The sequence below is a fragment of the Alosa pseudoharengus genome, unplaced genomic scaffold (genome assembly GCF_046254945.1).
Source record: "Alosa pseudoharengus isolate Yale_2024_CS ecotype anadromous, Long Island Sound unplaced genomic scaffold, YU_APseudo_1.1 YU_APseudo_1.1_scf_17, whole genome shotgun sequence".
NCBI classification, from domain to species: Eukaryota; Metazoa; Chordata; class Actinopteri; order Clupeiformes; family Clupeidae; genus Alosa; species Alosa pseudoharengus.
The window spans coordinates 30,281,177-30,303,989 of NW_027468640.1; the positions used below are offsets into that span (position 1 = coordinate 30,281,177).

At 42.6% G+C, this 22,813-nt stretch overlaps 1 protein-coding gene across 1 annotated transcript; it reads right to left on the reverse strand.

Moving 5' to 3' along the window:
• Positions 1 to 76: 76 nt before the first annotated feature.
• On the reverse strand, positions 77 to 21,931 carry pgm5 (phosphoglucomutase 5). The gene is made up of 11 exons (XM_076289269.1): positions 21,348 to 21,931; positions 19,089 to 19,251; positions 18,605 to 18,751; positions 18,379 to 18,504; positions 17,916 to 18,106; positions 16,407 to 16,561; positions 11,760 to 11,875; positions 8,861 to 8,996; positions 8,023 to 8,206; positions 4,120 to 4,257; positions 77 to 204 (listed from the first exon to the last, which is right to left on the reverse strand). Exons 1-11 carry the CDS (start codon positions 21,603 to 21,605, stop codon positions 115 to 117), a joined length of 1,704 nt encoding a protein of 567 aa, XP_076145384.1. The 5' UTR covers positions 21,606 to 21,931; the 3' UTR covers positions 77 to 114.
• Positions 21,932 to 22,813: the final 882 nt, after the last annotated feature.

Sequence of the window (22,813 nt, forward strand, 5' to 3'; positions counted from 1 at the left end):
AGGAGTAGAGGAGGTCGGCCGGGGAGGGGCGGGGAGGGGAGGGGAGGGGAGGGGGGCGTCTGGGACTGGGGTGGACGGCGTGGGCGGCGTGGGCGGCGTGGGCGGGGTAGAGATTCAGGTGATGACAGTGGGACCCCGGCGTCCGGTCCGCTCGTGGATGTCGGAGATCTTCAGGGCGATGGCGATGAGGGGTCCCAGCACCACCTGCCGAAAGATGGACATTTGCGGTCAAATATTTCTGAAGGTAGTAGTGGAAAACATCATCTATTCACTCCTGGTTAGAAGAACAAGGTTATCAGGCTGCTCGCTATTTTTTTCCTGCGATAGAGACGACGTTGGTTAGCTTTACTGCACATTCCTTAGAGAATGTTTACAATGTCAATGTCAAAACATCATGTTAAATGAAGAGAAGAAAGGTTCCAGCTGGCTTGTCATTGTTGATAATTGATATCTCCTTCTTATAAAAAACTTTTAAAAGGAAATCATGAAGGCAACAGTAGTTCCCACTACTGACCATTTATAAACTGTGAGAGGGCACAGCCATAGGTACAGCTCTAGCCATAGCTGAGCAGGCAGAAGATCATTGAATTGTTCTTAAAGCGACAGTGCACAATTTATACATTAAATAGCATCAAATTAGCATTTTTAAGCAATATTTTAAAACAAATACTTTTGATAGGCTATAAAAAAAGTATTTTTGTGTGTGTGTGTGTCGTTTGGGGAGGTTGTGCGGCCCGCGGGCCAATTTTCAAAACCCAATGTGGCCCTTGAGCCAAAAAGTTTGCCCACCCCTGCTCTAAAGACATTAACCTATTTTGGTATCTATTATCCACTCAACACTTGACCATGCCAGTCCATGTTATTCATGTATTGTTTGTAATCACTGGAAGCTATAAACTAGCCGTAGGCCTTATCAATTCAGGAAAACTACTCACAGCCTGATAATGACTAGACAATGATGATGTGGAACTGTTACTCCAGATCGATAGTACTCCATAGTATTAGAAAAAAACACCAATAAAATGACGACAGACAACAAAACAATTCCCTTAGTCGTGAGAGCAGCATCAATGTTGTGATGATGCTGGTGGTCAGGGTAGTTGTGTCACTTTGGCATTACAGTTGCTCAGACTATTTGCACAGCACTGTGTGAGTTCTAAACATATACTATGAACATCAAAGAGAAATAATTGGTGGGGTCTGTCCACCATACAGATACTTTGAGATCCGTAACCTTTGCCCTTGCCAATGCCAAATGCACCTATGCACCCACTTTATCTAACCAGCATCCATCCAATCAAGTTACTAATCGATATGGGCAAGATAAAAACACACAATAAACTGGGCACATACTTATCATCTGGCTTTGGGTATACATATCACTAATAACAATATTGAAAGGCAAAATCTTAATTTTTCCTCCAGGTTAAAAATGGCTAAAATGAAACTGAATAGTTGGTTAATAAGAGATGTGTCCATTTTTGGACGAGTTCTTCTGTCCAAAGCTGAAGGTTTATCACATTTTGTTTATCCCTCTCTCTGTCTTTTTGTTAATGATTTTGTTTGTAAAGAGATAAATAAGCTATTCTTTAATTTAATTTGGAAGAACAGAACAGCTAAACTCAAAAAAGGGATAATCACACAAGGAGAGGGTGGACTTGAGGCAGTGAACTTTATTGACCTGAATTATTCCTTTAAAGTGAACTGGATTAAGAGGCTTTTGTGTAGTCCTCTCTCTATTTGGAACTTTATTCCGCATAATGTCTTTAGCATGGTTGGTGGTATACATTTCCTGCTACAATGTGATTACTCGATACCCAAACTTCCAATTAAGTTGTCCAAATTTCACCAAAAAGCACTGCTATCTTGGAAAAAAATGCTACCTGCACAATTTCTCCCCACATTGTGCCTTTCTTTGGAATAACTGTAAGATCATCAGCAAGAACAAATCTATCTTTCTTCAAAACTGGTATGACAAGGGTATCAATCGTATTGTGGACTTGTTAGATGGCAAAGGGGATGTGCTGTCTTATGAACAATTCATGGCTCAACATTGTTTCCCTCTACCTTTCAAACAATATAAGTTGGTAACAAAGGCTATCCCTTCTGGCTTGTTACAGCTACATAAAAGTCATCTTTGTTATAATACAATTAATATTACTCTCCCTTCACTTTCTCGAAATGGCGTTCCAATTACTAACAAGAAGTGCAGTAACAAACATATTCGAGTTGTGCTTCAGGAAAGAAATAAGATCTCTCCTAGGGGGAAGTTCTTCTGGGGTGCAATAATTGGGCCCATTAACTGGCGTAAGTCCTGGTTAACTCTAGTAGTAGTACTGCATAAGTAACAAAGTCAAAGAAGTGCACTTTAAAATCTTGCACACAATATATCCAGTACATTTTCTTGTATCTAAATATTGTGATACTGAAGATATATGTACATTTTGTAAGGGTCATAGCAAAACCTTGACACATTTATTTTACAGTTGTCCAATAACTACTAAGTTATGGGCAGACATTGTGAGCCACTGGTTCTCAGGGAAATACCCTAATCTTCAATTTTCTTTGAAAGATGTCTTTATGTACTATGAAAATAAGGAAGACACTAGCTTAGAATTTATTTGTAATCTTGTTATTTTGATGACAAAGTTTTATATACACAAGCAAAATTTTGCTTTAGCCACCCCAAATGTACAATGTACAACAATTTAGCGCTGGACTTGAGTCCTTTCTTGAAATTGTTAAAAGATTGGATAACAAAAAAGCTACAACATTGCTTAAACATTACAATAATGTGCTTGTTAATTCCTCTTGTTAATTGTCTTTTTTCTTTTCCTGTTTTTCTTTTCATTTTTTTACTTGTTTTACTTTTTTTAATTGTTGTCTTTGTTTTGTGCAACTTGTAATTTTATTTTGTATAATTGTAACCGTACTGTTTCACTTTTGTATTATCTTCATTTGTATATTTGTATTATGTCTTTAATAAAGCAAAAAAAAATAATACTTATCATCTGGCTAATAGCCGAATGATAAATACAGTATGTGCCCAGTTTATTGTGCACAATGCCACTGTGTCTAGAGATCCATATGACCAACAATATCTATTTAGCTTTAATCAAGTGTAATTGCTGCCTTATCATAAGTTATAAGTTGATTTTGTCTTAAGGTAGGTTGTCCATGTATTCATTTTTCATTTTCATATTCCAGTGTTGTAGGTTGTTCAAACACAACCTAAAATCTGACGATTTCTGACGTTTGTGCAAAGTAATCGTGACTAGTATGCCTAGTCATGATTACTTCAACTAGTAATCATTAGTGTAGCCTACTTCTTGACATTTTTCTGCAAAGTAATCAAGAATAATCTAGAAGAAGAAGCAGGAGTCACATAGAAGAGTCACTCACAATACGACAATAAAAATGTAAAATTTACAGAATCTCACTTCTGAGCTGAAGGGTGAGTCAGATTAAAGGTCTCGGTACAACACATAGTCCTAAGAACTCAAATTTAACAAGCTGTATAGATTTGGGTTACTGCTAAACAGCTGGAAAATGAAGAAGAAGAGTCCTCTCATAAACTTAAGTCTATGAACTGAGACCAGGAGCTTTTTGAATTTTTCTAGGCTGTCAATCCATAAACAAGGCAATGAGAGATGTACTTGAACACTTAGGTGCCAAATAGGTGAACAGTAAAAACCACTGTCCACATGCCCAATCAAAAGCCTGTCTTATCTTATGAACAACAAAACAACAGCAGGGTACACCCATTTGGTAACTGTAACTCCTAATAGTCCTGTTGAGTCACCATCCTCATTCCTAGCTGAATCATAACAGGAAACACACTATTGCAGTATCTTTTAGATCTCCTTGAGGAGATTAAACTGGAAATATAAAAATGAGGCACATCCCACGGTAATTTATTATGGTGATTGAGAACGACAACAAGGGTGAGAATGAGCAGGGTGAGTGTTTTTTTTTTTATATTTATAAAGTTTGGGAGCTACTCGCTGCTCTGTGTTCTGACATTGTCTTTTATTTTTACCTTATCATATACTTTGTCCTGCATGTGGACTAAAGATAGTTGGGGTGTGGGAACCTCTCTACCAAATCATGTAGGCCTACCTGGGGTTCCCTGTTGTGTCTCTCTGGGTCCCTCTCGAAGCTCTCGGCGTAGATGCGGATGGTGGCCCCCACACCCACACCCGTCCCACTGAGGCGGAAGATGATTCTGGACGAGTCCGAGAAGTTGATCTTCAAACCCTGGAGAGGCAGAGAGAAGACACCTTCATCAAGGTTCAAAAGCATTCTCTTTTCCTTTAATATTTGCTAGCCATCTTCATACATTAACATACCCATTTTAAAACAGTTGATCAAACTCTGAACTTTGGCAAGTATTAGTATTTTTCCCTTCAAATCGGTCAAAACCTAGATCAGCTTTAAATCTACATTTGTAGAAATGAATGTACAATTAAAAAATATAAACATTTCTGAAGAATATTCTTTCAAGGCTTGTTGAAAATCAGAGCAGACTAAACAGTTTGACACAGGCTTCATTATACACTGCCCTTAATGACAGTGCAAATAAACCGCCCCACAGAAGACAGTCAGTTTCCACAATGCACACAAACAAAATGACTCTCTACTGAACTACTTCACGTAGATCATATTAGACCCAAGACACCTGGTCTCTTCACTGCTTTTGAGCTGCTACCTTCAGGCTGCAGGTACAGTTACCCAGCCCTCTTAAGAAATAGGAAAAAACAGTAATTTATACCCCATGTGATTATGTCTATAAACAAATTCCTGTGAGATAAGAGTAGGTCATGACGCCTTCTGTACCTCTTTTCAGCGGGTCTAGACGGTGATCTTTTTGAATCTTTTTTCCCTTTCTTTTCCTTCCTTGCACTTATTTTTTGTTTTTATCTCTAACTCACTAAGGACCCCTGTGTGATACTGGGGTACTGTGGACTGATGCTGCAATGTTGTTCTCACTGGCAAAAGGTTTCCCAACAGGGACAATAAAGAACCTAACTAACTAAATGTGTAAAAATTAATGTACAATCAAAAAATATGAACATTTATGAAGAATATTCTTTCAGAGCAGACCAACCAGTCCAAAGTGCAGTTTGACACAGGCTTCATAATACACTGCCCTTTATGAGTGCAAATAAACCTCTCCACGGACGACAGTCAGTTTCCACAATGCACACAAACAAAATGACTCATTGCTGAATTACTTCACGTAGATCATATTAGACCAAATACACCTGCTCTTCACTGCTTTTGGGCTGCTTCCTTCAGGCTGCAGGCACAATACAATTCAATTCTGTAATTCTGTAACTTTGCTGAATTATTTCACATAAAATAAACGCCTGACATTTGTGACACTATTAGTTACTCTAAGCTGTCCTCCCCATTCACCAACTGATATGGTCTGTGGTCAGACTGATCCAGGGTGACCAATAGCATGATCATGTATCAAAGCATACTGCACATTCTCCTGCAGCAGCAGAATCAGCCACAACAGGAGGCCAGTGGTCAGTTGTATGGATCAGGTAGAAGGAAAAACACTCAAAGACGTCAAGCCTAACAGCCTAACACTGCCCTCTTCAGGAGTCTTAAAAAATCCAGAGTAGCTCTTGGTAGAGTACTGTAAATGAACTGTTGGCATACAATATATATTTCACAATTCTGCCAGCAGGCTAAAAAAGCTGACTGTAGTGATAAGACACTTGGAGCAGCATTCAGACTCTAAAAGCACTGGATGGCGGATGAATGAAAAGTATAAACAGACTTGTCCACTGGGACTGGACAGCTGAGCTCCTCACTGGACGAAGGCTGTGCCTTTGGAGAGGTCCCCTAAAAGAGATACTGGTCATTATCACAGCGCACCACAAAGTCTCTATGGATGGGCTCCCACCAGGACAGTCTACAGAGGGTATAACTGTTGGAATAGTATACGATTCTTGGGAGTGACATAGTGATTAAATTTGATCAATATTTAAATAATTATGCTTCCAACATGAGTTTCATCAATCTTACGTAATTTCCTGTACTGTTAGAGTGATATCTTTTAAAAGATAATCATCACAAAACAAAATACTTTCAAACTAGCAGGGCAAGGTGAAAAAAAGGCGAACTGGATTCTACATACGGGGCAACAAAAGCTTGTCTCCTAAAGTGGCACATGTCAGTGCAAATGTGTGTCTGTAAGAGTGACAAAGAGATTGGAGGGGGGTGGGAGCGCAAGAGGAATTCAGTGGTTCCCCATAGCAGCGTGAGCAGAATAGCTGTGCTAAGCTCCCTGTCTTCATAGTCCCGCCGCATATGTAAGCGCACATTTATGTAGTCAGGCTGCTTCTGACTGTCTCTCTGACTGGGTGACAATGTGTGTGTGTGTGTGTGTGTGTGTGTGTGTGTGTGTGTGTGTGTGTGTGTGTGTGTGTGTGTGGGTGTGTGTGTGCATGTGTACATGACTGTTTGTGTCTGTGTGTGTGTGTGTGTCTGTGTGTGTGTGTGTGTGTGTACATGACTGTTTGTGTGTGTGTGTGCATGTGTATGTACATGTGTATATGACTGGTTGTGCATGTGTGTGTGTGTGTGTGTGTGTGTGTGTGTGTGTGTGTGTGTGTGTGTGTGTGTGTGTGTGTCTGTGTCTGTGTGTGTGTGTGTGTGTGTGTGTGTGTGTGTGGGGGGGGGGAGGTTAGACAGCTGATACCCTTGTGGAGGGCCTCCTCGGTGCCACTGACAGTTGCGGAAGAGAGGGGCAGCAGCTGAAACAACTCTGGCGTGTGTGGAATGCGCTGCTACTGTGATAACACCCACAAGGACAGGCAGGGATGGATTAGACCGGAGCTGATGTCTAACACACAAAAAGATTTATGTTTTCCTATCATTCATTTCCTGAAATTTTCTAGCTCCATATTCTAGGCTTGCTATTCTCTGCAACCTCAGAATCCACAAGTGTGTTTTTTCCACAACGTGGAATTTTACATTTACGTTTTCCTTTTGAAATGTGTATGTGTATGTGTATGTGAATGTGTATGTGAATGTGTATGTGTATGTGTATGTGTATGTGTATGTGTATGTGTATGTGTATGTGTATGTGTATGTGTATGTGTATGTGTGTGTGTGTGTGTGTATGTGTGTGTTGGATAGAGTCTTCACACATTTCTGGTTGGAACAGAAGAGTCAGCCTAGAAAACCTCTGAGGAGAAAAGTCTGGGTGTGAACGGAGGAAAAAGGGATGAGAGGGTATGGAAAGAGAAAGAGAAGGAGGGATTAGAGAGATGGCAGAGACGGATGGAACAGAGAGAGGTCATCCGGAGTGTTCCATTGACCATGACAGGGTTGGGCTTGTTGCTGTGGAGAAAAGCTTCCAGGCTGCTACTATTCTAGCCTCACCCTCTCTCTCTCTCTGTGTTCTGGCTCTCCATGCATATGTGTGTGTTTACATTCTTCCGAGGAGGACTGTGTGTGTGTGTGTGTGTGTGTGTGTGTGTGTGTGTGTGTGTGTGTGTGTGTGTGTGTGTGTGTGTGGTGTGGTGTGGAGGAGGACTGAGGTTGTTCACATTTGTTTCAGGGCAGTGGCCAAACTGTTAATGTCATTTAATTCCTTGGACATAAGGTGTCTTAACATACATGGACTACATTCTTATACTCTATCTTCAGTCCTTCATACTCCTGATAAACTGATTTTTTGGTATGCGAAACCCGGAAACTTCAAATTTGAAATTCTTCCTTGTGTTCAAGGGGCAAGGGGCTTTTGTCTAAAACTAGTGAGCTAACTAGCTAACAGCCAACAGACTTGCCTTGCTAACACTAACACTAGAGTTGGCACTGATAAAAGCTAACTTGATAACTGATACGAGGCCACAGTGGTGTGCATTTCCAACTCAGAGGACAGAACTCACCTTCACATAACCATATACCAGCTAAATTCTTTAAAAATGTACCTTAAAAACCATACAAACATAAATGTCTCTATTAGATCATACAGAGGCTGAATGATAAGTGATCTCTCACCTGGTTCCTAGCCACAGTCCCATCAACAGGGTCGATGTACTCAAAGTTGTCGGCCTTCTCCACAGTGTAGACGTTGTTTCCAACTGCAAACTTCTGACTGCAGAATGCTTTGTCTGTGATGACAGCTTCTAGGTCCTTCATCAGGTAGAATGCAGCTCTGGGGTCGATGGCTTCATAATCAAACCTTGACACATGAGTAAAAACAAGGCATCTGATAAGTAGGAGTGATGATGTTTTTGTGATTTCATGAAAGTCACATTCATTCCCAGATGCACAGATTAAGGTGGGCCACTTCACTGTCATTGAGAGTGTCATTAAGTATGCATGTTTTAGTTTAGCTTATGATGACACGCAGTAACATGTTACTGCAACCGTGCGCACAAATATGACATCAGAAGAAGAACACCACATTTACAGCTAGCCATGGCTCCATAAACCAACGTAAATCATTTCTAGTGCCAACGTCCCTCTGACTCTAAACTTTGTGGGACGCCTATGTGGGAACAGGGCAAGGCCAAAGCTAAGGAAGGGCTTTGTCAAGAGCTGCAGGAGCCAGGTAAGAGGAAAGGATATGCTTTTACTACAACACAGCCATGATGATGAGAGCCCTATGAAAAAACATGAAAGTCGCCGCAAACTCATGCCCTATGAATTTGCTTTCCACACAGCCAATCATAAACGACTAATTTAACACCACGGGTGCTAAAATGGCCTTGGGCTGATGACATGAAACCAGGTCAGATAGATAGAAAAACTGCTCACGGGGCCATTTAGAAAGGAAGGGTATTAGTTCAATAACAGTCTTTACACAGGCACATTGACAAAGAGCAAGCCGCACCGGCAGAAGAAGTTGCGACCAAATTTGGCCCAGTGGTCCCTGACGATCTCCTCCACGCCCTGCTTGCGAGCGGCCATGATGGACAACCACACCAGCACCGTCCACAGGCCGTCCTTCTCCCGGATGTGATCAGAGCCTGGACATTACATCAGAGGGGGACAGAAGGGGCGAAACTCTGCACTCATGAAAGGTAAATAAATCCAAATGTTATTGCAGCTACGCTCCAACAAAATGCACTTTTTGGCAAGTTCTCTTTCTGGCCAGAGGTGCTCTGAAACAGTCTCTCTGATGGGAGCAGCTGGGAGGAATGGTGGAGGAGGTGTGAAGGATCCTTAGTGATGGACCCAACCTTTCTTTCTACTGCGTAACTGTAAAGGTCTTAAGAGTTGGGTCTGAGAGAAACCAGTGATTTTGGTTGAGTGTTGTGTGATGATTTTTGTGAGTTGTTCCTTGTCTTTGTCAGGAAGTTGTACCAGGATGCAATATTGAATGCGAGGACTGATTCAATTAGTGACCTTTCAAAGCTCCTCACTGATGAAGGTGTGAATGTACATGCAATGAAATGTACAAGTAAAGGGGTGAGTAATGAAGGTTGCATACTATATAGATTACACAACTTAGATGTGGACTGGGTGATGTAATTTTAACCTTCAAATAAAGTAGACATTTATTATTTATTATATGCGTGCATTATTGTGGACATCTTTACTATTAAAATGGTATGTTCCTTTTCAGTATTGATGTCAGATATGATCAGATATTTACAGTTCATCGCAATTGGTTGACGCTGCTCATATTGATCTGGTTTCAGACTTCAGTCTGTTTCACTGTTTATATCACATAGGCTACACATATCTAATGAATCCCAAATGTGCCTGGAGAGAAGTTCTAATGGAATGACATAAACAAGATTTCTTCAGAACAATATGTTTACTGTATGTTGGAAGAGATGAGATGTGGTGAACAACAAATGTTCTAGAAACATCTGCACATGAGATAAGCTTACCATCTCTCTCTCTCTCTCTCTCTTTCTCTCTCTTTCTCTCCCTCTCCAAACCTATCTCTCTATGTCTCTCTCTCTCTCTCTCTCTCTCACTCTTTCACTCTCTCTCCCTCTGTCTCATCCCATCTCTCTTACTCTCTCTCACTTCATCTCTCTCACCCTATCTCTCTGTTTCTCTCTCTCTCTCTCTCACACACACACACACACACACACACACACACACACACACACACACACACACACAACCCATTTCTCTCTCTCTCTCTCTCCACTACTTTGACTCAAAGGCCTCCATTGGCACGAGCCCTCATATAGCACAGTTCATATATCATCAGGACTAGTGCAAGCGTACAAACACACCCCATTGGACAAACATTAAGGGCCCTTTCTCCTCAAGGGAGGGATAAGCGTCCATTACACCAGCTGGAGCTTTTACTGGGGGAACGCTCATTTAAAGTGCAACTGAGCGCACTGACTCCTATTTATCATCAGCCGAGCTAAGCAGCCACCACTACCACCATGTTTGGAAGTCAAAGGCAATGTTACGTAACACACACTCCATAAATTCACTCTTTCAGACCAAGCACGAGGAACAATAACAACAAACAGGAGATCACATTCAGGATGGGAAAAAAACCCCATAAAGGTCTCTTCAGATGATAGGTTTCCTGCATAACAATATGACTTTGTGACCTACTGCTTAAAAGCAAAAAGATGGATACTTCACATACTTCCTGAAGAGATAAAGGGTAAAGGCTAAGGGAGGACATTTTGTTACTGTCCTAAACATGAAAGCCAAGTTCACTCTTTCCTCCAAGGACCCAATCACGCCCTGCAATTCAATACAGCTTAGGAGCAAATGCCGTTGTTGGTTTAACTAATGATGGTCTATTGACTATGATCACTTATTACGTGATACACGTATTCCTCCAATCACTGAGCAGGACACTGATTGGATGTACTTACGTACCTTGTATTAGATTTATTTGTACTGCTGTTTGCAGAGACTAGCACGGATGCTGTAGTTGTGAAGTGCATATCTGGAATTCCACAGTTATTCAATAATCAAGGAATCAGGAGAGGGCTGAGAACTCAAGTCACCCATAATGGGCTTTCCCATAAAAGGGTACCCACAAATTTCACATTTCCGTGGAGAACATTCAACAAACCACAATACAATACTCTCTCTCTCTCTCTCTCTCTCTCTCTCTCAATCTTTTGTTCCCACTCCCCCCTTCCTCCGTGTCAATCTCAAACAGAGAGAGCTTTTCCTGGTCTTGGGGAGGCTGCCAGGGGGAGTCCTTTGGGTAGCAGGCCTTCAAAATGCCATATTCCATTTATAGCAGTGGAACGTCTTGTATTTACAGAGTTTTATTTACAGTTAATGTCAAGAGGATTTCAGCGAAAGTGCACACACTCCTTTTTGTCATGTTGACGTGTAGGTGGGTTACATTAAAGCCAATAGCTCTTTTTTCTGTCAGGACAGCTCATGGAGAACCCTAGCAAGCCCTGAGAGCAGTGAATAAAAGTCACGGTCAGACGGAGCGCCCTTGTTAGCATGATTACGTCCCCCTGACTTGTGTTTGATATGTGTTTCTTGGTTTTGTTCAGGAATTTAGTCTCCCTGACAGTCTCAACTACTAAATAGAAAAGACAGATGCTGAATCACTGTATTCACCCTAGGGGACGACCTTGCTCCTCCTCATGTGAACTTTCTGCTTCTGCAGATGTTTGTGTCTTGTAATGACTTGAAAACATGCACTGAATACGTGTGGGGAAGCCTACATGTACATTAAAGTGTATAGAGTGTACCTGACAAAATGGTTCATAAATATATTGTGGCGTATTGGGATGAAGTCAGCAGGCCCGTGAGGGGCTGTGACGATGAGTACTCACCTGCTCCGAAGCTCTCCTCCCCGCAGAAGGAACACCGCCCAGAGTCCATCAGGTTCCCGAAGAACCTCCACCCAGCAGGAGTCTCATACAGGGCCACCTTCATCGCCTTGGCAACCCTGGGTTGGGGGGGTGGGGGGGTGCATGTGGAGTTCAGAACTCAGTGATGCTAGCCAAAGGAATGGTACTTTATGACTTCAAATAGCCCCTATCTTGCCATCCGTTCACAATCCCGATGAGACTCAGGTAGCTAGATAACATTCTAATAACAAACACAGAACAAGGTGTGCAGGTTTGCTTGTTTTAGACATTAAAGCAGGTGACATTCCAATCATACATGTGAAGAGTTCTGTGTAATAAAAAAAAGGTTGTACTGTGTTCTGCTTATATAAACTATTTGTGAGTAAGAGAGGGATTATTATTGAGAAAGGGAGTGGCATTTGGAGTGCTTGTTTACTTCCCTCTCCTCAGTCCCTGTGGAGTATCAAGCAGCAACGAGCCAAAGAAGCTAACCCAACTCAGATCTGTCACATCAGTTCTACTGAGAAAGAACACATATGACAGAAGCAAATATATAGAGATAGAGAGAGATAGATAGAGAGAGAGAGAGAGAGAGAGAAAGAAGAATCAGATCTTTGTTTCCCATCACCCTCCATTTTCTCCATCTTTGTTCCACAGCAGCGTGACCAAACAAGAGAGTCACTATTCTGCTGCATTGTGGCATGGACCAGTTACCGCTGGCAACCACTGTAAACACAAACAGCCCACAAAAACAGACCTCTACAAAAATGGCATGTTATACGGCAACCACGATACCACCCCAGCGTGTATAGTATCAATTTAAACACACGGGCTGCATACACACGTTCCTCTCACTTAGTAATCAACATCGCCCTCAAAGATACGGTATGTTCTTAAACTGACCTAAAGTTCATATAAATATTCACCTGACTCATAATCAGTGGTCGCCCCCCTGACCAACATCTGAAGGTTTCGCTGCTTGGCATCTCCTATTCAAACAGTTCATAAGCGAAGCCCTCCCTGCATGCTGATCTATTCCCCGGCCTCCAGAGCAGCATAAACACGCCGGACAAAGTGGCCCTGAGTGTAAACAGAGCTGCTGAGAGGCACTCCTAAAAAGGCACAGTGCTGGGGGGACGCCACACACACACACACACACGCGCGCACACACACACACAACGCGCACACACACACACAACGCGCACACACGCACAAACACAAACACACACACACACGCACACACACGCACAAACGCACACGCACAAACACACACACACACACACTCTCTCTCTCTCTCTCTCCAGGTCCAGGCCTCTCCAGAGGGGAGCAGAGCAGCCCAGCAGGCCGAGGCACAGAGAAAACAACACCCACTCACTACACCACTACACACCCACACACACACAGCACCACCACCAGTGTTTTTAAGCGCCTTTAAACAAACGACAGCAAATGCGGTTTCACTTAATCCGTTGGAGGGTGTCAACAGAAGGGTCCTCTCCTAATCACCATAGCTGATTAATGGGCTCTGAAAAGCCACGGTGCTGCTCAGTAAACTCCCATCCTCCTGCTTAGATACGCAAACTCCCATCCTCCTGCTTAGATACGCAAACTCCCATCCTCCTGCTTAGATACGCAAACTCGCTGGGCTTTGCCAGCTTGCCCATTTGCCATCACTGAAAATAAGACCATCTCCCCTTTAATAGATACGGTATAAAAATAACATTGATCTGGAGGGCGAGATCCATGGGAAAATCCAAATGTACTTTAAACATGCTGTACTGTGAACTACAATAACAGTGTTCTTGAGTCAGTGTTTTATTGCCTTGTACATTACTGGGTATTCCCTGGTGGCCCCTCTCCTTTAGACATTCCTGAATTAAATCCTGAACTTAAATCCTGAACTTTTCAACATATAGTCTAAGCTGATGGCACATTATATTGTGACAGCTTCTCTTGGAGCACCTCGTCTTACTCTGAGGCCATTTTCTTCGGTGGAGGCAGCCTCGTCTGTTCTGAACACCCTATTTTAAGGAGCAATTTACTACTGACATTTATCCACACTGCCCCTGCTCCTGCCCCTGCCCCTGCCATGATCCCTTCTCCCCCTCCACCTCCTCTTCAAAATACTGAGAGGGAAGGATGTCATTATCCCACCACTTAGCACTTAGTATTTCGTCCTTCATGCGTTCCCCAGCAATTCTCAGTCTAACTATGGTCAGTGCTAAGGTTTAGAAACACGGACAGGAATGACGAATAGTCTGGGAGCTTCAAATCTGATGGATTCCTATGGATTCCTATTGTAATGCGGCAGTAGGGGGGTTGTGGCAAAACATAGAAGCTGACAGTAGCTGACTCATACTTATTTGATTCATACATGATGGTGGCAGCAGTGTGATGTGAGTGAATTATAAATACCCTGTGATCTGAAAAAGCCTGTCTAAAAGCCAGCTTAGACTTGGAATCATCAGCAGTGTCTCCATGAGTTATTATCTCTGATACAGTCCTCAGAACATGAGTCACGGTGTGTATGATGTGGTTAAAACAAAACAGAAACACAAAACCAAATGCAACGGGTCGCCTTCTGGCCTCCAGCTCACACTGACCAATCGGTGACTCCGACATCACAAAATCAAAGCACAGCCGTGCAACATTCTTCTGCCACTCATTGAAACATGAAAAGGTTATGCAAACTGGGACTGATGTGACATAACTTTACAGATATATTTAGCTGCTGAAGGCCTCCCTCGTCAAGGCTGTGGCTGAGCTCACACTGTTATTCATAGTGGCCGAGGCCTGTCCAGTAACAAAATGCCTGGCCCCTCTGTTTGTCAGGCCCGACTGGGCCCCTGTAGGTTAGCACTTGGGGTTAACATTGATAATCCATGCTGTGTTGGGGGTAGTTCACCAAGCATGTCAAGAACTAAAACTGGCCCTGAAGGACAGATTTAACTTCAAACAATCGCTGTGTTTGACTATTGCTGTGTCCCCTTCGCTGGTCACGTAGTCCAAGCTGCTGGTTCCAATGACCTTTGAGCCATAATGAAAGCTGTGCTGAAATAGGCCCCCTCGGACAGATCTTTAAAACTAGCTGAGTTCATGCAGCAGGGAGCTCTGTGCAGGGTTAGTCCCTTTCCTCTTGCCATATTTAGAAGGAGAACATCCCCTGGTAACAGTCACACATTACATACAGCTCTTGTGCTAAATGTATGGGAATGTAAACACCATACAGTTTAAGAGAATACACACAGTGTTTTGGCGGTTTGGAGTAAGCATCAGCTTGCCAGGATCATTTGGTATTTATTTCTGGCTCTTTTAACATGACTGGTGTGGGGGAGGTAAAATACCATCTGCATCCAAATGGGTATTCCAAACACCCCAACTATCTAGGCAAACATTCACCCAACATTTGGACAAATGAGTCAAATCAAGACAAAACCAGTGAGGTTATCTCCATGAAAACAAAACAAAAAAACAAAAATACTTTTACCTCATCTTTGACCCCATTGCACATTTGAAATGTGATTTAAAAAAAAAAAAAAAAACATTTTGACTGCACTAACACTGTCAGCACAAACATCTGGCATGTGCAGTCACAGAGACAGCCCACAAAAGTGATATGACATCTATTCAGATAGCAAACAGTGTATGTGTATGTCTCTCTCTCTCTCTCTCTCTCTCTCTCCCTCTCTGTCCATTTCTTGGGTGTAGTGGTGTACAAAAATCGACTTCTACATTTACGCCATTTCGATGATGGATGTTTTAATCTGATCTTTAATCATTGTCCATGTGTTTTCCATAACTACAGCTATAAATTTCTCCCGTGCATGGGAACCCTGTATAAAGAATCAAAATCCTTGACCCCCTGGAGCAAGAACTGGCAGACGACTCCATTTCTCCTGCACAGATGTCTGCTAATATAATTCCTTAGACCTGCTCCAAAAAGCATTAGCCATTGAATTCTGCTCCCCTCCATTCCACAGAACATGTCCTGAGGCTAGCCAAGTGGGTGGTCTACTCTCTGGCCGAATGGGATCTCCATCTTTCAGGTACATCGGCATTTATCCTTCTTGCACAATGTCCCTACAGACTAGATATGTCCTGTGAGGTCACATCCTGTTCCCTTGTCCCCATCCCTGTTCTCAAGCTTTGCTACTGAATGCTGCAAACTAGACGACAGAACTTTTTGGCATACATGCAAGCTGGAATACTGTCCAATTGCTTTCAACAAAAACAACTTAATTTGGTACATGATGGATGTCTTCAGATTCAACTGAAGCTGCAATAACCTATGCAATCACAGAGAAAAGCTAGTGTGTTTTGGAGTGATATCCTATGGAAGTGAATCACAGTTTAGTACAAAAACAAACCTACACTGCACACACACACACGCACATACACACACATGCACACATACACACACACACACACAGAAAGAGAGAGAGAGAGAGAGAGAGAGAGAGAGAGAGAGATAGAAACACACATCAAATTATGCACAGACAAAGGAGCTTAATTTAACAAAACACACACACACACACACACACACACACACACACACACACACACACACACCAACTCAGACCGTGCTGTGTGGTGTGTGGGTCCTTTCTTGTAGGTGTGTTTGACTGCTACCTGTCGATGGCGGTGCTGGTGGGCATGCTGCGGGCAAAGCCCCGGACGCCCGACTGGCGGAAGTAGGGGATGCAGGAAAGGTTGGCGGCCACCACAGCCAGAGAGTCCGACGGGTTCAGGAAGAAACCATTTTGACCCAGAATCATGCAGCGATCCTGTCAAGGGAAGGCAGACAGTCAGACGCCACTACAAAATGCCTTCAGCTAAAGTCATGAAGTCTCATGATAAAGAAAAGAGAGAGAAAGAGCAAGTGTCTGCCTTACTGAATAGACCAGTGATTCAAAGCTAATTATGGAGGAACATTGTCACCTACCCCATACAAGTTTACAAAAAATAGTATTAATGAACATACTGAGACAGCGATTCGCTTAGAATTATTGTTTGTTACTCTCATGAGCTTTGATTGGACTCCATACAGGCACAACTGAGGGGCAATACATATACAGTATTGTTATACAATCCATTATCTAATTTGTTTTCTCAGTGTCTGGGTAAATAAAATCAGAATGATAGCTGGAACACAAGAAACCGTGTTACATCTTGGTACTTTGAGCATAAAGTGTCACAAAGAAATCAATGTGAATGTATGTTACTGAAACTTCACATGTGAACATGGGCGTCAGCCAGCTAAGGCCAATAGCAGATTGATTGTAGTCGTTTAAATGGTTTTCATCTGTGTATGTTTTGTCAGTATATCAACAGCATTTGACATAGTTGCTCTTATTCTTTTGGTACTGAGGGCCCCAATGAACAATATCTCAAGCCTTTGGCTGCCTGACTGATGCTTGCATTGGCACCAGTGACCATGACCTAGAGAGAATTGAGGGTTGCTGATTACCCTCCGCCAGAAAGCCAAGTGTCGTATCAACAAGCAGCCTAATCCCAGCCCTGATTAAGAAAATACGTGCAGGGATGAGAAATGGTTGGCTCTCAGTGTGTATTAGGATGGATATGCAGGTCGTGATCCCACCCATGGATCCAGGTGGACACGAGAGTGTTTCAGACTAATCGAGGAGATTATTTGATGCTGAGACACCAAATGCTGTGTTTCATTACCTTTTGTGGAGTTGTCCCGGTACTTGAAAACGGATCATTTACTTTTTCTAACAAACAATCAGCCAGTTCTACACCACAATGTTAGCCTGGAAGCCAGCCCAAACTCATCCCCTCCCACAAAATGTGAGCCTGGCTATGCCAGACTACCACCATGAACATCGCAGCACATATTACCAGTAGTATTAGGGGCAGCATTACCTTGCACAACATCTGGTCTTCTATACAGATTATAAAACTATCTGACATGTGTTTGAGCTGTAAAATATTTCATGAACATAACAATGAATGACTCTACTGATTTTATACTGTGTGCACTTGCATTGAGCTACCACTATGGTCAATTTGGAGAATACTAGGTGCTCAGGGATTCAAGGGCGGACTCTCTGAATGCATGCCTGCTTGCTGACAGTAGAATTCAAAATGGCGCAACAGCAGAGCTGCACGTTCCCTCACCCCATCTGCATCAAAGGCAGCTCCGAAGCCGAACTCTCCTCCCTTCATGGCGTCGGCCAGTGCGGTGGCGTAGGTCAGGTTGGGGTCAGGGTACTGGCCTCCAAAGTCCTCCAGAGGGACACAGTTCACCGCAGAGTTGGCTGGAGCACCCAGCTCATCACACAGGATCTTCCTGACGTACGGGCCCATCACTGAGAAACACGAGCAGAAGATAAGGAATAAAAAAAGCCCACAAATCTGCTACTTCACAGATGTGGTCAGTGGAAGTTCTTTCTACTGGTGGTTATCCAGCAGGACCGAATCTTGTGCCCAGCTAAAAACTAAACACAGTGACTGAAAAGCTCCATAATGTCAGCTACTTTTAAAGATGCTTTTATGCTTATGTACTTTTGTATAATCAAAGATAATTACATGTGTTCTCTATATTGGATGATGTCACTGGTAATGATGATTGCTTTGGTACCTCCATTCATGGCATCCACCTTGATCTTCAGTTGGTCCGGTCCGGTCAGAAGGCCTTTGATAGCGCTGAAGTCAAATATCCCCCGCAGCAAGTTGAGGTACACGTCCACCGAATCCACAATCTCAACTGGGAACAAAACAGTACAACTTCTGAAATATACAATAAGGACTGACGATGTTTTAAATTTACAGATGGTAGTGGATTACTGTTTGTTCTGACTGAATACCTCGGAAGGGTTTGAACTTGTTCTCCAGGTCAAAGTCCTGGCGACCCAGTCTGGACAGGTCAATGCGCATATCTGGACAAATGGCGTACTCCTCTAGAGTACGGCTGACCTGATGGATCTTATCAATGACTGTATCTGGAGCAGGACCTGAAGAGAAAACACAAGCAAGCACAATAACATATCAAGGCAACTGGTGTAAAACTAGCACTAAAATCGCTTCAATGAAAAAAAGATATTATGACTGTTATTGGTAATACAACATTTCACCAAATATATAACTGGATGTGTACAATGTTTCCTGAAGGACAAGGGCATGATTCCAAAGAGTATCTTTTAGAGGAAAGCTGAAAAAATGAAAGCTGAAAGCTGTTAAAAACAGGAGGATGGGAAAAGATGGCTCAAAAGCAATATCTTACAACATCTTACTGGAACATGTGAAAACAATCTCTCTGTTGGGCTACAAACTCTTTGCAGTGGATCTCACCTCCGTTGGCGACGTTGAATTTGATCCCAAAGTCTCCAGCGGGGCCCCCAGGATTGCGACTGGCGGTGAGGATGATCCCTCCGATGGCCTTTATCTTCCTGATGATGCAGGATACGGCCGGGGTGGACAGGATTCCGTTGTGTCCGATAACCAGCCTTCCAATCTGGAGGACCATTCAAAAACATGCTGTCTATCTGTCTGTTTCTTAGGATCCATCACAAATGATTAATACAATTTCTACACAAAATGTGCAAATTGTACCATTTCATTTCTTTTTTTCAACCTGAGGATTCATAGGAAAAGTGTATCCACTGCTGATCATGGTGTTCCACCGAGTTTCTAAGTGCTAGGCTTTTTTTCTGTAAACATCACATTCGTTTTTGAATCTGAAACATGTTTTATATGAACTAAGTGAATGGTGTATGCGGTATGGTCAAGGTTTTTGCCAGGCTGAATAAAACTGAACTAATCTTAGAAGGCAGAGGTTATGATAACAAGCATAGCACTGTATCATACAATAAATATAACCTTTGACCTTTATGGGGTGCTTGGCATAGACAGTGAAATAAGCCAGTCAGAATTGTAATTGTAAATCCAACACGTTGGAAAACAGGCCTGGTTTCAATCACTGTTCAACTCCCTTAGGTATGTAGCCTACTGCTGTATTATTGAAGCCATACAAATGCAATAATGAAGCCATTAATACATTTGTGTGGATTTCACAGACTTGGTGAGGAGTTATTAGTCCAAGCATCTCCAAAGTTAAAGAATCTCTAGCTTAGTTCTTTTAACTCTGCTTTTGTTGAATACTGAACCAATGAATATGGCAGAGGTTTGTTTTGCCATTTGTATGCCAAGTGACACAACTCGGCTGTTGCTCCCTAATTTATCTTTTACAGGGGAGTTCAATGTTTTGTAACATTCAGGTGATTATTAAGATTATTAAAATACTACAGGATTACTTAATTATATATGAAAACATCTGGCAGAGCACACTATTGCTACTACTTTACAGTACAGGGCTTGTATAGGGTAGGCAGGACCTTGAAAGAATGAGATGTATATTGGTCTGGAGAGTATTTGCAATATCTTTGGGCAGAGATTACACACCATTCATGAATTTTATGCAGTTGACATCACTTTCTACCTTTGCTGAATGATCATGAGGTCGCGTTTTCAGTCATAAAGTGCGAGTCAAATGAGTTCAGCTTTTCTCTATTATTAGATTGTTACATGACTCTTTTGGCTCCGACGTTTGTTACGCTGACCCAGTGCTCCATTACACTTCAAGGTTCCTGAGCACTCACAAAAGAGAGAGAACGAGAGAGTTAACAAGCCAACGGTCACCACCAGCTCTCCTCTACTTATACCGGTCTCTTATAGCAGCTCTGCTGCTCCCTCGGTACGAGCGTATTCCATCAAAGCTTAGTACTGGTCATCCATATAAGGTGCTGTCTGGGATGCGCGCTGGGAGGGGGAGAGAGATTTCTCTGGTGCTACATGCCAACATGCGCTCCGCTCCCCCGGATTCATAAACTAGGTGTTTATACATCACCGGGGCAACAGACACGTTAATGTGCCACATTGTGCCATGCCAATGTCGTGTCATGTCTCTGTCGGTCGGGAGGATAGCTGATACAGCCAGCATAGTTTAGATACCCATCCACAAATGCCAAAACATAAGCAGACAAGGCAATATTTAGAAATGGAGCGTGTGTGGATCAACTAAACTATGCCGTGGTGTTTCCCTCGTCTGTCCCGTCAGTAACGCAACAAATGCAAGCAGATTTTCGCTCCCCCAAGACGCACCCGGGCAGAAGGCACTAGGGGCATCCCCTGTGTCCCCGAGTCTCCATCCTGAACGTGGAAGGTTAATGGGGGGAAAATACCGATTCTGCAGGAAGTTGGAGAAGGAAGGATGGCAGGATGGCACTGCAGATAACATAACTTTGGACTTCAACACTGTTTACTCTCCCATATTTCCCGTGATGTGGCCGCATAATAACCCTGATTTGCTCAAACAAACAGCCGTGTGTGAATTTGACACTAACAACCACGTGTACACTGTTATGACTAGTGCTATGACAAACTGAGAATAAACATAAGCAAGAGGACATGGCAGGCTAGTTGTACGGTACGTTGAAATCAACTTTTATAGACAGGCAGTGGCGAATGATAATGAGAGAGTGGTGATTGTGGAAGTTATTATAAAATAAAGAGAACACGACATGACAACAATTTAATCACACATACACCTACCCCATTTGCTGCGGCCATCTGTACGATAACTTCGATGGCTGTCCGGCTGAAATATCTCCCGTCACTGCCCACAACCATTGTACATCCCTGGCGGTCCCGCAGGTCGATGGATGACAAGACACTTTGAACATAGTTTTGCAAGTAATTTTTCTTGCTCTCAAACACTGTCGTCTTTTTCCTGAGCCCGTTAGTCCCTGGTCTTTGGTCATCAAAAGGTGTTGTCTGGACGGTAACGACGGGGATAGGGGTAGTCTCCATGATCTTCTTCAACCACCGGCAGCGGAGGCTTCGGCTATAGCGGGGAGAAATTCACGGTAGACTTCGTCTGCTGGTCAGTTAAACAAACACAAACTGGGCTTGAGCCTGAAACGTTTGAGAGAAGCGCGTTTGATCCACACTTGGAGAGCAATCGTTGAGAATGGGTGCGTCCTCTTCAATGACGATTTACAGTGAGTTGATGAAGCTGGTACATCAACGGGTGCCTACAGTAATATTCATCTAAAGCACTGTAACATGTACCTATAGGCTATGCGCATTAGATGTGAGTTTACGAAAAAGTCAGAGATCAAATACTGTGCTAGACAACTCCCTCTCCTACAAGTAAGCCTTTAGAAGGACAGCAGCTTGCCAAAGAAAAATTAGGGAGGGCCAAAAACTCCTATAATCAGCTGCGTCTCCTGCCAAAAATAACCCATGATGTGTGGGAAGAATAGGGTAGGGACCAAAGCTATGTAACCGGACGCTCCCTCTGTCCATGAACACTCGTGGACCACAGGAGGGCTGTCACCGGCTAGCTGTCGCTGGGCACGCAATTAATAAAAGTTTCCGATTCAGTGACAGTGACGCGTGACACATTGACTCTTCCTGGCCTCGAATAAGTCAGCGAATACTGAATATTTGGCTTGTAATTTATTGTATTCAAGTTTTAATATATTTTCCTACGACTTACAACAAAACATGTGGTGTTAATTTGCGTGGAAAGCTGAGTGATCAGTGCGTAATAGAAGATGGACCCTCTTCACGGTCGTGGTTATCTTTTAAATTAAGCCACATAATGTTGTCAAAATGTTTTAATTCAAGTATTTGATACAAATGAAAACAAATTCCAACATAGCACAGTCATAAATAAGCTAATAACTACAGGATGTAATTAGAGTATTTACGTAGCAGCATGAGCTCATGGTAGAATATTTCCACATAATCATATTACCACCAACTGACCAGTCAGATAACATGACCAACCAGTGAGAGGAAGAAAACAAATGACACCATGAAGAGGAAAATCAGTCAAAGATATATTTATTTTCAAGTACCACAAAGTATTATCTATTATGTGTGTTGAGCAAATATATTATTATTATTTTATATATTTACAGTACATGAATAATCATTACATGATTAAATTGAGACCAGTGTCTATTCATAAGGCTCAAAACTCAAGTATTGCCTTGGCCTGTTTGATTCGC

What these genes read in the sequence shown, in the direction of transcription:
- pgm5 (XM_076289269.1), bottom strand. Translation starts at nt 21,605, where the DNA reads ATGGAGACTACCCCTATCCCCGTCGTTACCGTCCAGACAACACCTTTT. An exon ending in CAAGTTCAAACCCTTCCGAG is followed by an intron (nt 18,505 to 18,604) that starts GTATTCAGTCAG and finishes TTTTGTTCCCAG; the next exon opens with TTGAGATTGTGGATTCGGTG. An exon ending in ACCAGCACCGCCATCGACAG is followed by an intron (nt 11,876 to 16,406) that starts GTAGCAGTCAAA and finishes CCCCCAACCCAG; the next exon opens with GGTTGCCAAGGCGATGAAGG.